This window comes from Chiloscyllium plagiosum, unplaced genomic scaffold (genome assembly GCF_037043375.1).
Source record: "Chiloscyllium plagiosum isolate Xiang-an unplaced genomic scaffold, Cpla_swu_hap1 HiC_scaffold_5, whole genome shotgun sequence".
NCBI lineage: Eukaryota > Metazoa > Chordata > Chondrichthyes > Orectolobiformes > Hemiscylliidae > Chiloscyllium > Chiloscyllium plagiosum.
Window position 1 is genome coordinate 118,123,873 of NW_028270143.1, and position 17,110 is coordinate 118,140,982.

At 42.0% G+C, this 17,110-nt stretch overlaps 1 protein-coding gene across 1 annotated transcript in view; it reads left to right on the forward strand.

Annotated features, from left to right (window-relative positions):
• obscnb (obscurin, cytoskeletal calmodulin and titin-interacting RhoGEF b) overlaps positions 1 to 17,110 on the forward strand; it is a 799,195-nt gene that overhangs the window by 763,854 nt on the left and 18,231 nt on the right. The window contains exons 106-111 of the mRNA XM_087987576.1: positions 45 to 167; positions 1,294 to 1,404; positions 7,279 to 7,446; positions 8,527 to 8,649; positions 11,256 to 11,417; positions 16,854 to 16,932. Of these exons, the coding sequence (XP_087843702.1) occupies positions 45 to 167; positions 1,294 to 1,404; positions 7,279 to 7,446; positions 8,527 to 8,649; positions 11,256 to 11,417; positions 16,854 to 16,932 (766 nt within the window). The remainder of the gene's footprint in view (positions 1 to 44; positions 168 to 1,293; positions 1,405 to 7,278; positions 7,447 to 8,526; positions 8,650 to 11,255; positions 11,418 to 16,853; positions 16,933 to 17,110) is intronic.

Here is a 17,110-nt window from a genome sequence, read left to right on the forward strand (position 1 = left end):
CCGTATTAATGAAATGAAAATAACCATGTTATAATTCTTTGCAGACATAGAAAAGCAGCAAGGGACTGTGCAATCAACAGACACTAGAAACAATACCAGCAGTTTTTTGAAGAAAAAATCAAAACTGTTTTCTTTGAAGCTACCTGGTTCAAAAGCAAAGGAAAAAGGTATTGCTGCTAAACATATACTTTTAATAGTTCATGTTTTACACTGAACAATCTGAATAGGTAGAAGCAAATGATGATGGACTATCCTGTTAAATAAATTGATTTTCATCCGTTAACTTAGAAGAATCAAAGAATATGAAAAATGCATTCATCTCTGCTGCCTTTTGAGGCCCCCAACATTACAGATGCCAGGCTTCAACTAATCTGTTTCCCTCCATGTTAAGATTTGGGCTCCAGAACTAGTCAAGCTGTTCCAGTGCAGCTACAATGTTGGTACCTACTGATATTGTTGATACTTGCCCAAACATGTCATGTCCACAAAAAGCCGGACAAATCCAACTTGGCATTGCTGCCTAATCAGTCTACTCTCGATCATCAACAAAGTGATGAAATGGGTTGTTGACAGTGCTACGATGTGGCACTTGTGCAGCAATAGCCTGTGAATTGATGCTCAGTATTTGTTCCGCCTGAACCACTCAGCTCCTAATTTCATTGCAGTCCAGACATGCAGAAAAGAGCTGACCTCCAAAGGTGATATAGGAATACCTGTCAGAGGGCTCAGGATCAGATTTCCACCCCATTCCAGGAAGTTGCCCTACTTTTGAGAATTGTTAACCAATCAAATGGCCATAATTCAATATTTTCAGCAGTAGCCTTGGGAATGTTGGCTACATCTGATACTGAGGCAAGCTCCATTAGAGATTGTGGCCATTGCTGGATGGGGAGGTAAAATGCAGGGCAATGTTTTGACTGGACGAGGCCAGGATACCTTGAAAGGGAGAGGTGGGAGACCAGGGTGTATAGACCAGGGCTGGGGAAATAGTGACCCCAGTGGGTCTTGGGCAACCATAAGAAAAGTACATTCCTGTTTTTTCTACTGGTGGGGTAAGGAGTGAAACGTGGCAGGCTCCTCGTCATGCTGCCATCCCTACAACATACAAAATTGCTTTGGAGTTGGCAGAGAAGGTTAGGTTTCAGGAAAACATTATGCTCAATTTTACACTCTCTGCCTTTTTGTCAACAATGAGAATGTAAAGTTCTGTCCAAGGTTTGACTTGCCTCTTCTATCTTTGAATAATTTATGTTTGAATAATTGGAACATTGGCTGCCTTTTCTTTTCTTTCAGCACCATCATTTCTCGAAGGCCTTATAGACCAGTCAGTTGTGTTGAGTCAGTCTGTGACCTTGTCCTGCAGATCTCAAGGGTATCCAAATCCTGACATACGTTGGTTCAAAGGTTAGAACTGTTTTACTCTGCACCTCTTGGCATTCTCAAATCAGTGCTTAGCTCCCAATATTCACAATTTGCATCAGTTACTTGGATGTAGGATAAATATTTCCAAATGTTCAACTGATTCAAAACTAGGTCAGAGTGTAAGTTGTGAAGAGGATGCAAAGATGGTTCAAGTGGATTTAGAGAGGTAAAATGAGTGGGAATAAAATTAGCAGATGGGCTACAATGTGCAGAAGTGTGAGTATAGGATTAAAGATGTCTTAATGCAAATTCATTGATGAGACCACACATAAGGCCAGATCTTCCAATAGGAAGACAGTTGTTGCAGCAGTTTAAACAGTAGTGGCACATTGTTACATTGCAGAAATCGCATGCAGCTGACTCCACAGTAATTCATCTGGAGTTTGAAACTGCCGATGGGCAATTATCCAACATCTGGAACCTCTTATAAAGCACCCAATTCTGAATTAAAGTCAAAAACATCAGATTTAAAAGCAGAATCACAAAGGTAATAATCTCAGGATTACTACCTGAGCCAATTGCAATTTCATAGATTAAATAAGATTAGAGATGTAAATGCATGTCTCCAAGATTAATGTGGGAGAAATTGGTTCACATTCATGGGGCACTGGCACCAGTACTGGGGAAAAGAGAATAGTTACATTGGGATGGATTTCATTTTAACCATGCTGGGTTGTACATGAGGCTTTAAACAAAATAGTGAAGGGTAGTGTTCACTTGAAGGAAAGTTTAAAGAAGTCAAAAATAGACGAAAGCAGAGGCGTAGAATAGTGAAGAGGTGAACAATAATCAAAGTGTTTTTATATATTTATTTGTGGGTTGTGGGTGTCGTTGGCTGGCCATCATTTATTGCCTGTCCCTAGTTGCCCTAAGTAGGTGGTGGTGAGCTGCCTTCTTGAACCGCTGCAGTCCACCCACGTCTTTAGGGAGGGAATTCCAGGATTTTGACCCAATGACAGTGAAGGAATGGTGCTATATTTTCAAGTCAGGATGGTGATTGGCTTGGAGGGAACTTGAAGATGGTGGTTTTCCCATGTAACTGCTGCCCTTGTCCTTCTAGATGGAAAGAGTCATGGTTTTGGAAGGTGCTGTCTAGGATCTTTGGTGAATTTCTGCAGTGCATCTTGTAGATAGTATACACTGCTGCTACTGAGCATCTGCATTGGAGGGAATGGATGTTTGTAGATGCAGTATCAATCAAGCGGGCTACTTTGCCCTGGATAGTGTCGTGCTTCTTGAATGTTGTTAGGGCTGCAATCATCGAGGTAAGTGGGGAGTATTCCATCATACTCCTGACTTGTGCCTTGTAGATGGTGGACAGGCTTTGGGGAGTGGAGGTGAGTTACTCACCACAGTATTCATAGCCTCTAACCTGTTCTTGTAACCATTGTGTTTATGGTGAATCCAATTGAGTTTCTGGTCAATGAAAACCCCCAGGATGTTGATAGTGGGGAATTCAATGACGATAACACAATTGAATGTCAAAGGACGGTGGTTAGATTGTGTCTCATGGGTGAAGGTCGGAGTCTGGCATTTGTGTGGCGTGAATGTTACTTGGCAGGAAGGGGCAGGGAATATAAGTGTACAGTAGAAAGTAGAACTAGAATAAGTAATAATGGTAAAAAGTCAAAGCTTACGACTTTTCAAGCATGCTATATTTGTAATGGTTGGATGAGTTAACAGCACAATTATGGAGACATGGTTGCATGGTGACAAAGACCGTGAATTAAATATTCAATATGTCCAGAAGAGCAGGCCAAAATGAAAAAGGAGATGGGTCAGCATTTTTAAAGAAAAGTTTCAGTGCAGTGGTAAGGAGTGATATAAGTGCAATAGATTGTGATGTGGAATCAGTTTAGATGTAATTAGGGAATTAAGGAAAAGATGTCACAGCTGGGAATTGTTTATAGCCCCCTGAAGAGTTGCCACACTTAGAAAAAGGATAAATCAGGAAAAATGGAAATGTATTAGAATAGTAATGTAATTGTCATGGATGATTATAATCTGCTAAACAAATCAGATGGGCAAGAGTAACATGGAAGCAATGTTTGCAGAGTACTATCTCCTTCATTACAATCACACAATGGCAACAGCGTGTGCTATCCACCAAATGCACTGCAGTAACTCACTAAAGATCCTTGACAGCACTTTTCAAACCCGCAATGCCTACCATCTCGAAGGTGGAGTTCTGCAGATGCACTGGAACAGTGCAAGCAGCAAGTTCACCTTCAACCCACATAGCATCCTGACTTGAAAATGTATCACCATTCCTTCACAGCTGTGAGGTCAAAATCCTGGAACTCCCTTCTAAACACTACTGTAGGTGTCACCCCAAGGGAGGCAGCAGTTCAAGAAGGCAGATCACCACCACATTCTCAAGAGCAGTTAGGGATGGGCAATAAATGTTGGCCCAGCCACCAATGCCCACATCCCGTGAACAAATTAAGAGTTTGCAAGGTGTATAATTTAAGATAATATAACTTCAAAATAGAGCAAATGGGATTTAGTCTAGTGCAAAGTTTTTGTTTTAAAAAGACAAGGTCAGAGGGTGCTTCCAGGATGTGATTACATCTAACATTTTGACAGAAAGTAGGTGACTTTCATCCTCTGGGATGCTAATGAAAAAAATGTTTATACTGTTGGATTTACGACATGTAAACTAAATATGTAATGAGAAGGGAGGACTGCAGTTGCTGGAGATCAGAGTCAAAAAGTGGGTGCTGGAAAAGCACAGCAGGTCAGCCAGCATCCGAGGAGCAGGAGAGTCGACATTTCGAACATAAGCCCTTCATCAGGAATGTGGTGGTGGGGAGGAGGGGGCTGAGACATAAATGGAAGGGGGTTGAGGTTGGGGGAAGGTAGCTAGGAAGGCGATAGGTAGATGCAGTTGGGGGGTGATGGTGATAGGTCAAAGCGGAGGGTGGAGCAGATAGGAAAGCAAGATGGACAGGTGGGACAGTTTAAGAGGGCGATGCCGAGTTGGATCTGGGATGAGGTGGTGGAAGGTGAGATGAGGAAACTGGTGAAATCAATGTTGATGCCATGTGGTTGGAGGCCCTAAGGCGGACAATGAGATGTTCTTCCTCCTGGCGTTAGGTGGCTAGAATTTGACAGTGGAGGAGGCCCAGGACTTGAATGTCCTTGGCAGAGTGGGATGGTGAGTTGAAGTGGTCAGCTACGGGGCAGTGGAGTTGTTTGGTGTGTGTGTGTCTCAGAAATGTTCTCTGAAACATTCCATGAGTTGGCACTCCGTCTCCCCAGTGTAGAGGAGACCACATCGAGGTTCTCCTTCAAATCCTCCTACTTCCTTCAGACCAAGAGGTAGCCATCGGCACCCGCATGGGCCCCAGCTATGCCTGCTTCTTCATCAGATACGTGGAACAGTCCATTTTCTGTAATTACACTGGCACTATTTCCCACCTTTTCCTCCACTACATTGATTACTGTATCGATGTCACCTTGTGCTCGAAAGAAGAGGTTGAACAGTTCACCAATTTCACAAACACCTTCCACCCTGACATCAAGTTCACGTGGAAAATCTCAGAAACCTCCCTCCCCTTCCTGGACCTCTCGGTCTCCATTTCTGGTGACCGACTCAACATGGATATCTACTTCAATGCCCTGATTCCCACAGCTGCCACCTCCTACCCATCCTCCTGTAAAAATGCTATCCCCTGCTTCCAATTCCTCTGCCTCCACCGTATCTGCTCCCAGGGGGAGCAATTCCACTTCAGAACATAACAGATGGCCTCCTACTTTAAGGACCACAATTTCCCCTCCCACGTAGTCAACAATGCCGTTCATCTCCTCCACTTCCTGCATCTCCACCCTTGGACCCCACCCCTCCAACCGCACCAAGAATAGAACCCCCAGCCCCCCCGTCCTTATCTTCCACCCCACCAATCTCCGGATACAATGTGTCATCCTCTGCCATTTCTGCCACCTACAGTCAGACCCCACCACCAGAGATATATTTCCCTCCCCACCCCATCAGCATTCCACAGAAACCATTCCCTCTGCTACACCCTCATTAGGTACATGCCCCCCCCCCAACCCACCCTCCACTCACAGCACCTCCCTTTGCCACCACGAGGTGTAAAACCTGCACCCACACCTCCCTCCTCACCTCCATCCAAGACCCTAAAGGATCCTTCCACATCCTGCAGAGATTTTCCTGCACATTCAAACACCTCATCTACTGTGTCCGTTGCTCTCGATGTGGTCTCCTCTACATTAGGGAGACAGGACGCCAACTCGCCAAACCTTTCAGAGATACACACACTAAACAACCCCACCGCCCCGTGGCCAACCACTTCAATTCCCCCTCCCACTCCGCCAAGGATATGCAAGTCCTGGGCCTCCTCCACTGCCAAAACCTAGCCACCTCACGCCTGGAGGAAGAATGTCTCATGTTCCACCTTGGCGTCCTCCAACCACACAGCATCAATATCAATTTCACCAGTTTCTTCATCTCCCTTCCCCCCACCTCCTCCCAGATCCAACTCGGCACTGCCTTCCTGAACTGTCCCACCTGTCCATCTTCCTTCCCACCTATCCGCTCCATCCTACGCTCTGACCTATCAGCATCACCCCTCACCTGTAGCTACCTATTGCCTTCCAAGTTACCTTCTCCCCAGCCCCAAAACCCCTCCTATTTATCTCTCAGCCCCCTTTTCCCCACCCCCACATTCCTGATGAAGGGCTTATGCTGGAAACGTCAACTCTCCTGTTCCTTAGATGCTGCCTGACCTGCTTTGCTTTTCCAGTGCCACACCTTTCAAGAATAAACATGTAAGCCTTTTAGCACTTTGTTTTTCTATTCAGAAGATACTAGGATTGAATTTAGAAACAAGTTTTGATTTTTTTTTCCTAGGAGGAGTTTAGGGACAGTTCAAGGAAATCACATTTACTGTCAAAACTGTTACTACGGCAGAAGGGTTTAAGTTTGTGAAACTTCCAAACTATAAGAGCTTGGTTAGAAATTTGCAGCTTATTACACCTGAGAAAGTTTAAACTCTCAAATCTGTGATAAGTTCACATCGACAGACTTGAAAAGGACTCATCAAATCATTTCACAGTTTATGGCAAAGAAACTGGAAGGAGTTCGTTAAGTAGAACCCGAAAGACTTGAGATAGGAGTGTAATTTCTCTGGGCTCGAGTCTCAGTATCAATATCAAAGAGAAAGTTTGAAACCTTGTTTTCCTGTGTGTTTTAGATCTTCTACCTCGATTAAATATTTAGATAGCTTGCTTTCTCCTTTTGTGAAATAACGCTTCTATTCTATTTTTAAAGAAAATTCGAGCCTTGTGTGACTATGTTTCTGTGACTAACCACCACACTAACTAACTAAACAAAAAAAAGACACATCTAGCCAGATTCATTCTGGGGTTTGACTTTTTCAACTGGGGATCGTAACATTGTATATAGATGGTAAGTGCCTTCTAGCTTGTTTGTACAGACCTCAATTTTAGTCGAATACATTTTTGCATGTTTCATGTCAACTCTTTTGTTGTATAGTTCTGAGTGTTGAAAGTGAACAGCACAAAGAGAATCAAAAGTAAAAGAAATGGTCTGGAGTATAAACAGAAAATGCTGAAGCTACTCAGCAGGTGAAGCAGCAAGTGTAAAGACAAAAGCAGAATTAATATTTCAGATTGACAACCTTTCACATACTGACACAGGTCATGTAAAACAAAATGTTAACTCTGTTTCTATCTCCACGGATGCAATCTTACCTGCTGAGTACTTTCAGCACTTTATTATACCATGACAAAATAACCTAAATCAGCAAAAAAGACAATGGAAAATGTTCCGTGTTTTGTAGTTAGCTTGTTTTTGGCTTTGTTTTTCTATAGAGGATCAGTTGGTGTGCTGCAGTAATCGGATACAGACATCAACCACAAGCAAAAGTTGCCAGCTTCTAACTATCCTAAATGTAATAGAAGATGATCTGGGTAGATATATATGTGTGGCGGAAAACCATTTGGGCAAAGCTTCAACTTGCTGCTTACTGAATTTAGCAGGTAACTGTTCCTTTGTATACTTGTGATTGCCTGTGATTGACTGTATCTAACTCTGACAGAACTCATAAAGCCACACTAACTTCCATGAATAGTTCACCCACTAACAAGGTCAGAATGGAACAGAATTGTACAGTGTATCACTGGATCAAGGATGGGAGAAAAATTGAACTAATCACTCCATGAAAAATGTACTGGTTTGAAGTGGTTTATCCTCGGAAAGTTGCCACCCAGGTTGACAGGGTTGTTAAGAAAGCGTACAGTGTTTTAGCTTTTACTAATAGAAGGATCGAGTTCTGGAACCATGAGGTTATGCTAGAGCTGTACAAAACTCTGATGTGGCCGCACTTGGAGTATTGTGTACAGTTCTGGTCACCGCATTATAAGAAGGATGTGGAAGCTTTGGAAAGGGTGCAGAGGAGATTTACTAGGATGTTGCCTGGTAATGAGGGAAGGTCTTACGAGGAAAGACTGAGGGGCTTGAGGCTGTTTTCATTAGAGAGAAGGTTGAGAGGTGACTTAATTGAGACATATAAGATTCACCAACTTTAAGTACATTTAAGTTGTCATTGGACAAGCATATGGACGTACATGGAATAGTGTAGGTTAGATGGGCTTCAGATTGGTATGACAGGTTGGTGCAATATCGAGGGCCGGAGGGCCTGTACTGCGCTGTTGTGTTCTATGTTCACCTGATGCAGGAGCAGTGCTCAGAAAGCTTGTGATTTCAAATAAACCCGTTGGACTATACCCTGATGTCATGTGACCTCTGACTTTGTCTACCCCAGTCCAACACTGGGGCACTTCCACATCATGGCTACTTGGAAAAACTATCTTACATTTGAATAGCCAGGTGCATGTAAAATGATCACTTGGGTGAGATACTGAAGGGAAATCAAGTGTGGAAATCAGTCATGCGAGAGAGAATAAAATTGGAGAAAAGGACAAGAAAGTGGTAAATGCTTAAAGACAGTGGCTAGAATGTGCCCACATATTTGATGTAAAAAACAGTAAAAGGGGTGAACAGTCAGGCAACTTTCTTTCTCTCGGTAAATTGACTCCACTTTTTTTTTCCATTTACAGTTGTGCCTTGTTGCCCTGATTCCCCTGAAGTAGCACAGGTCTATGAAGATGGAGTTTTAGTGATATGGAAGCCCCTTGTTGCCAACACTCCAATAATGTATATTATTGAGTGTAAAAGAAAGGGTAAGTAGCTTGACACAGAGTTACATAGGTTGGCAACTACATAATTGGTAAAATATGATATTCACTTATAATTGACACTGTTTCCTATTAGTTTAAACTACTTGATGTGAATAAATTACAATTTTGAATAATCATTTGATAGTACAGAAATTGAGTATTGCTGTAAAAGACTCAATTTGTCATAGCTTCTCATCTCGCATTCATAGAATCATATAGTACAGAAGAGGCATTTTGGCCCATCATGTTTGTATAACCAAAAATGCTCCACTACCTACGCTAGTCCCACTTTCCCACACTAGGCCCATAACCTTAAATGTCACAACATTTCAATTGCTCATTCACATACTATTTTTACATTAAAGATTGTGAGGTTCCCCATTCTCAAGTACCCTCCCAGTGTTTGCCAGATGCCCATTGCCTCTGAGTAAAAAATCTTTTCCTGAAATCCCCTCTAAACCTCTTCACATCAATTGAAAATTATGTCACCTTGTTACTGACCCTTCAACTAAGGGGAACCGCTGCTTTCTATTCACCCTGTCATGCCCCTCATAATCTTACACACCGCTACCAGGGCTCCCCTCGGCCTTCTCTGCTCCAAAGAAAATAAGGCGAGCTTATCCAGCCTCCCTTCATTGCTGAAATGCTCCATCCCAGGTACATCCTGGTGAACTTCCTTTGCATCCCCTCCAGTACAATAAAATTCTTTATATTGTGCACTGACCAGAACTGCACACAGCACTCCAGCTGTAGCCTACTAAAATTCTGTCCAGTTGCAAAATGACCTCCCTGCTGTTTTATAAATTCTCAAGGATCGGGTTCGCAGGAGAGTAGTCTGACACAGACCAGGAGAAAAGAACTAAGAGACGAGTTTGCTAGAATATGAGTATTTTATTCCCCGCAGCGTCGCCTCAACCAGGTCTCGTACTTACAACGGGTCTGGTTTATACTCACTCTACGTGTTACCGGAACTGGGAGCCGTCAGTTCTCGTAGAGCGGTTGCCAACAACCCACGCTCGGCGGTTAAACGTAACCCGGAGCAGACTCTACCGAACTGGGGACTTTCCCAGCTTATATACTCTTTCGAGATCTAAACATTCATGCGAACAACAGGGCAAGACTCTTTACGAGTTTCAGCTGGAACCAATTAAGTTTGCAACATCCTGTTTGACAGTGTCTGTTCCTTATCAAGGCTGGTAGCATAAACACCATAAGCAACACATTCCATTCCGGCAACATATTCATGCGAACAACAGGGCAAGACTAAGCAACACCTTCCATTCCGGTAACATATTCATGCGAACAACAGGGCAAGACTAAGCAACACATTCCATTCCGGTTACATACAGATAATAAGATCCACACATGTATTGGGACATAATTTTAACCCTTTCACCACACCTGCTCTGATAATCAATGCCATGACTGATAGAGGTTAGCGTCCTGTATGCTTTCTCAATTGCCCTATTACTGTGTCCTTCCATCTTTAGAGATCTGTTGACAAGCACCCCAAAATCCTGTTCTTCCTTTGAGCTTCCTTGTGTCCTGCCATTCATTGAGTACTCCCTCACCTTATTCCTTCTTGCAAAATGTATCACCTCACATCTATCAGAGTTAAATTCCATCTGGCACTGATCTACCCATCCGACTCACCCATCTATATTTTCCTGTAACCTAACATTTTCCTCCTCACTGTCAACCACCCTGCCAATCTTTGTATCACCTGTAAACTTAATTATCATCACCACCCCCGCCCAAACATTCTCATCTACATAATTTACAAATACCACAAACAGTAAGAAACCCAGCACTGGTCCCTGTTGTGTGCCATTGCACACCAGGCTCCAGTCACAGAAACAGCCTTCTACCACCATCCTTTGCCTCCTACTACTAAGCCAATGTTGGATCCAACGTACCAAACTAACCTGGATCCCATGTGCTTTTCTTTCAGTCTCCCATGTCGGACCTTGGCAAAGGCTTGCCAAAATCTATATAAAATACTTCAACTGCCTTACTCTTACATACACTTGGTCACCATCTTGCAAACTTCCACCAGATTTGTTGGGTATAACCTGCCCCTGACAAAGCCATACTGCCTATCGCTGATCAAACCTTGTCTAATCAGCATGAGAAACTTCAATTACACTTTCCTTCCTGCCCCAATACTCTTTGATTTCCATGTCAGTCAAGAATCTATCTACATCTGCCTTCAAAATATTTAATGACCCTGCCTCCACCAATCTCAGCAGAGAATTCCATTGACTCATGACCCTTAGAGAAAAGATTGTACAGTCTATCTCAAATGGAAGACATCTTATTTTTAAATAATGTCCCTAGTTCCAGACATGAAATTACAGTGGATAATATTTTTTCTACCATGTGATATGATCTCTTTTGTGCTATAACTCTTTCTGGGGTCTCTAACCTGAAAACATCATCAGGCATAACAATCTGTCCATTTTTGTTCGATCAGTCCCATTTAGTCTAATCCTTTTTGTATATTCCTCAATCGCATCATTCTAGTAACATCCCTGCTTTTCTCTTGAGCTGCATTAAGGCACCTTAGCATCTTGTAATGTTTCTTGGTCTAATTAATGCATTTTTTTTAGGTGAAGACTGGACAAATGTTGCATCCAACCTTTCTGAATCCTGCTTTTATGCCAGTGATCTGTGTAAAGGAGAAACATATTCATATAGAATAGCATATGTCAATAAAGCTGGTAAAGGACAATTTAGTCAACCATCTTCTGAAGTTATCATTGGGAAGACAGGTAAGCTTATGACATTGCTGATCTGTAAGAACCCATTATAAAGCATATCACTATTTGACTTTACCTAAAAGATAACCCAATGTCATAGAATTATGTAGAATTTGTAGCTGGTATTTGCATTCCATATGTGCCTCTAAGTGTCAGGTGTAGCTTAGTAGAGAGCATTTTTGCTCCTGTGTCAGAGCTCTCTTATTTTCAGTTCTACTTTAAAACGTGACCCCAAAGAATTGAGGCTGACATTGCAATGTACTACTCCACTATTTGGGGTGCCACTTTGCGGATGAGTTGTTTGCATCAGTGTTTGTGGGTGAATATAAAATATCTCAGGGTGCTATTTCAAAGATGACCAGGGAAGTTATCCCTCATATGCTGACCAATATTAATCCTTCAAACAATTTGTCATTGTGGGAGCCAATGCACAATTTGACACCTGGGTATTTCCTATATGGCAGTAGTGACTGTGCAACATGATTTTAAAATAATTTGAAATATTAATAGCTTGGACTTAAATGTAGGGCTATGATGAGAAAGTTTATGGATGACACAAAAGTTAGTAGGGTGATAAATAGAAAGGAGAATAGCCATAAATAGCAGGGGGGGACCCAGGGAGATATTGAGCAAAGCAATCATGTGAGACTTCTACGATTGGGAAAAGGAGCAAGTCAAACAAACAGGTGGAGCTGAAAATGTGTTGCTGGAAAAGCACAGCAGGTCAGGCAGCATCCAAGGAGCAGGAGAATCGACGTTTCAGGCATAAGCTCTTCTTCAGGAATCTGAAGAAGGGCTCTTCAGGAATCTTCAGGCAGAGAATAAGGTAGGACTGATAAATTCAGCTACATTTATTTCAATGCAAGACATCTAACAGGTAAGGCAGATGAACTCAGAGTATGGTTGGAAACATTGGACTGGTATATCACAGCAATTAAAGAGACATGGCTCAGGGAGTGACAGAACTGGCAGCTTAATGTTCCAGAGGTTGGATGCTTAAGAAGGATAGAAAGGGGGCCAAGAGAGGAGAGAGAGTGGCGTTTTTGATTAGGGGTAACATTACAGCTGTACTTGCAAATAGGGTTAAGGAGAATCCAAAGAGATTCTGCAAATACATTAAGGACAGACGGGTAAGTATGGAGAAAATAGGGCCCCTTAAAGATCAGCAAGAGAACCTGTGTGTGTGGAACTGCAGGAGATGAGGGAGATCCTAAATGAATATTTTTGCATCAGTGTTTACTGTGGATAAGTATATGGAAGATGGAGAACACGGTGAAATAAATAGTTGCATCTTGAAAAATGTCTATATGCTAGAGGAGGAGGTACTGAATGTCTTAAAACGCACAAAGGTGGATAAATCCCAGGACCTGATCAGGTGTATCCTCGAACTCTGTCTGAAGCTAGAGAAGTGATTGCTGAGTTCCTTGCTGAGATATTTGTCTCATCGATAGTCATTGGTGAGGTGCCAGAAGACTCGAGGTTGGCTAAAACTATTTAAGAAAGGTAGTAAGGACAAGCCAGGGAACTATAGGTCGGTGAGCCTGATATCAGTTGTGGGCAAGTTGTTGGAGGGTATCCTGAGGGACAGGGTGTACATGTATTTGAAACAGCATGAACTGATTAGGGATAGTCAGCATGGCTTTGTGTGTGGGAAATTGTATCTCACTAACTTGATTGAGTTTTTTGAAGAATAAGAAAGAGGATTGATGAGGCCAGAGTGGTGGACGTGATCTATATGGACTTCAGTAAGGCATTTGACAAGGTTCCTCATGGTAGACTGGTTAGCAAGGTTAGGTCACATGGAGTGCAGGAAGACCTAGCCATTTGAATACAGAGGTGGCTCGACAGTAGAAGACCGAGGATAGTGTTGTGGGTTGTTTTCCAGACTGGAGGTCTGTGATCAGCGGTGTGCCACTGTTTTGATCATGTACTTAAATGATTTGGATGTGAACATAAGAGGCATGGTTGGTAAGTTTGCAGATGATCAAAATTGGAGGTGTAATGGACAGCGAAGAGGGTTACCTCAGATTACAACAGTATCTTCATCAGATGGACCAATGGGCCGTGGAGTTTAATTTAGATAAATCTGAGGTGCTGCATTTTGGAAAGGCAAATCAGGGCAGGACTTATACACTTAATGGTAAGGTCTTGGGGAGTGTTGCTGAACAAAGAGATCTTGGAGTGCAGATTCATAGTTCCTGAAAGTAGAGTTGCAGGAAGATAGAATCGTGAAGAAGGCTTGCCTTGATTGGTCAGTGCATTGAGTATAGGTATTGCGAAGTCATTTTGTGACCGTATGAAGCTACATTTGGAATATGCATGCAATTCTGGTCTCTCTGTTATAGGAAGGATGTTGTGAAACTTGAAAGGGGTCAGAAAAGATTTACAAGTATGTTGCCAGGTTGGAGGGTTTGAGCTATAGGGAGAGGCTGAATAGGGTGGGGCTGTTTTTCCTGGAGTGTCGGAGGTTGAGGGGTGACCTTATAAAAGTTTATAAAATCATGAGAGGCATAGATAGGGTGAATAGCCAAGGTTTTTTTCCCTGGGGTGGGTGAGTCCAATACTAGAGGGCATAGATTTAGGGTGAGGTGTCAAAGAGTTAAGAGAGGCAACATTTTCATAGAGAGGATTATGCATGTCTGTGCTGAGCTGCAAAAGACATTATGGAGGCTGGTACAATTACCACATTTAAAAGGCATCTGGATGGATATTTGAATAGGAAGGGTTTCGAAGGTATGGACCAAATGCTGGCAAATGGCGCTACATTAACTTTGGATATCTGGTCAGCATGGATGAGTTGGACCAAAGGTCTCTTTCCATGCTGTACATCTCTATGACTCTATGACTGGTCAGCCAAACAGAGCAGTGGCAAATGGGGTAGAACCTGGAGAAATGTGAGGTAAGGCTCTTGAGGAGGGTTCACAAGGCACAGAATTATATTCTGGATGCCAGAAAATCAGAGTTGATAAAGCGTGGAGCTGGAAAAAAAGCAGGTCAAGCTGCGTCAGAGGAGCAGGAGAGTTGACCTTTCAGATCAGGACCATTCATCAGGGCAGCACCCTCTGAGTGGTACCACCCTGGAAAGTACTAAAGATCGGCAGGACCTTGGTCTGAATATCCATAGATCCCTGAAGGTAGGAGGGCAGTTAGGTAAAATGGTTAAGAAGACATGTGGGAGTCTTGCCTTTTGTAACCAAGGCACAGAATTCAAGGGCAAGGAGGTTATGCTGGAACTGTATAAAATGCTGATTAGGCTACAGTTTAAGTACTGTGTATTGTTTTGGTTACCACATTATACGAAGGATGTGATGCACTGGAAAGACTGCAGAGGAGATTTACCAGGATGTTGCTGGGCTGGAGGGTCTGATCCATGAGGAATGATTGGATAGGCTGGGGTTGTTTTCTGTGGAGCGGCAAAGGTTGCAAACAGATATGGTAGCATTGTAATCTCAAGTCCACATACCGGTTCATGACAACCTTTCTCCCTTTTGCTTAACAAGACATAAAAATGTTCAAGGGGAAGGCTTTCATCACCTTTCCAAAGACTCAGAGCCCTCACAGAAAATCATTTGCCTTACCACCCTTTTAAATGAGCATCCATTTCTAAACAGGGACCATTGATCTTGATTCTGTCAAAAGAAAGAATATCTCATCCACAACCAATCTGTCAAGCTGCCTTAAGATCATTTATGTTTCAATCAAGTCACATGTTGCTCCTCTAAACTCCTCCAAAGAAAACCGGCCCATTATAGTTTTTAATCTCGTAAATCTTCTCTAAACTGCTTCCAGTCCCTAAATTGGAAGTAATATTATTTTAATATTAATATTGCCAAAGTGGAAAACTTCACACATTCCCACATTGTATTCCATTTGCCAGAATTTTACCTATTCACGTAAGCTATCTATATCTTTTTGTACCCTTCTTATGTCCTCATCATGATTGGCTTTCATACCTATCTTTGTGTCATCAGCAAATTTACCAACCACATCTTCCAGCCAAAGTCCCAGCACTAATCACCACTCATTACATCTTGCCAACCTGAAAAAGGACATGTATGCCTTCTCTCTGCTTACTGTCAGCTGGCCGATCTTCTGTTCGTACCAACATGGTATTCCTACAACATGAGCTTTTATTCTCTGTAATATTTGATGAAGCACCTTATCAAATGTTTTCTGGAAATCTTAAGTACAATACTTCCACTGGTCATTCTTAATCCATGACACATGTTACTACCTCAATGAACTCCAGTGGATTGGTCAAACATGATTTCCTTTTTACAAAATCGTTTTGACTTTGCTGATTGCCTTAAACTTATTTAAATGCTCTGTTATAACTTCTTTAAAACATTTTCCCTATGACAGAGTAAGCTAATTGCTTTGTAGTTTCCTGTTTTCTGTCGATTAGGACTTGGGTCATCACAGCTTCAAAAGGTTACTCAATGTACATTTTCTAAAGATTGTAATTTTCCTGAATTCCTCCCTCCCTTTTCCTGATTTATGGCTGCTTATGGAATATTACTTGTATAGATCAGTGAAGACTGATCTGAAATACCTGTTCACTTCATCTGCCATCTTCTTATTTTCCAGGCTCACTTTCTATAGGACTATACTTTGTTAACTGTTTTTTAAATGTTTCTACAGACTACTTTCTTTAGTTCAACAGATTCAGTAAGTGATGCATTTCCTCACTCCCTAAGAGTAAAGCCACCATGATCCTAGCATACCATTAGAAAAATGGCTGGTGGTGAGTTTAACCTTACCTCAGCCAAAGGGTAAGGACTTTTATGGTGACCTCAAAATGGTGCAAGAATTGACCCATGCTGTCAGCATCATTCTGCATCACAAACCAATTATTCGGTTAATTGAGGTTACTAACTCCCTACCCCCATCTGAAATTTCTGCTATCCTATCTCTACCACTAGCTTGGATTCAAACCAGGGAAGGACAAATTTAGGATTGACATCAGGAAGTTGTTCTTTAGAGAAAGGGTAGAATAAATTTCTGAGTAGTGTAACTGATGTAAAATGCAGAAATGGAGGAAGTTTCCTCTGGATGGCTAACTGAGGTTTATCCAAAGAATCTTCCTTTTACATTTATACCTTATGATTGTTCCTTAGTGCAAGATTAAAATAATGTAGGCAAGGTAGGAAGAATCATAACTTGGCACTTATATCTACTGAATAGCTACTGACACCAGCAGAAGCTGAAGGCACCTTGTTGGTTCGCGTCGGCTACAGTTGATCATGTAAACTGCAGTGATTAAAAGACTAAATACAGTGCACTCAAGGATTGCAAATAAAGAAACAAATTAAAAATAGATTTTCTGAAAGGCGGCTGTTGGACAGGTTCAAGTTTTTTGTTTATGTTCCCAATCAAAAACATGACTTTCGTTTACTTATTTTCTGAAATATAGTTTTATTAATTTCCTTGCCTTTTCTTTCTTTTTAGAAGTACAGTCACATAGTGTACATGGAGAAAAGCCAGCACCAGTACATGAGACATACACATTTTTCACAGAGATAAACAGGTACAAGAGCTATCCTTAATATACTGTGAGGTTAACATCAACAAATTTGTTTGCACTGTTTACAGGATAATTCATATACGCAGAGTTTGTTTTATGTTTATCCTTTTGCGAGATGTTGAAATGGCTGATTAGGTCAGCATTTGTTGTTCATTCCTAATTGCCCTTGAACTGAGTGGAT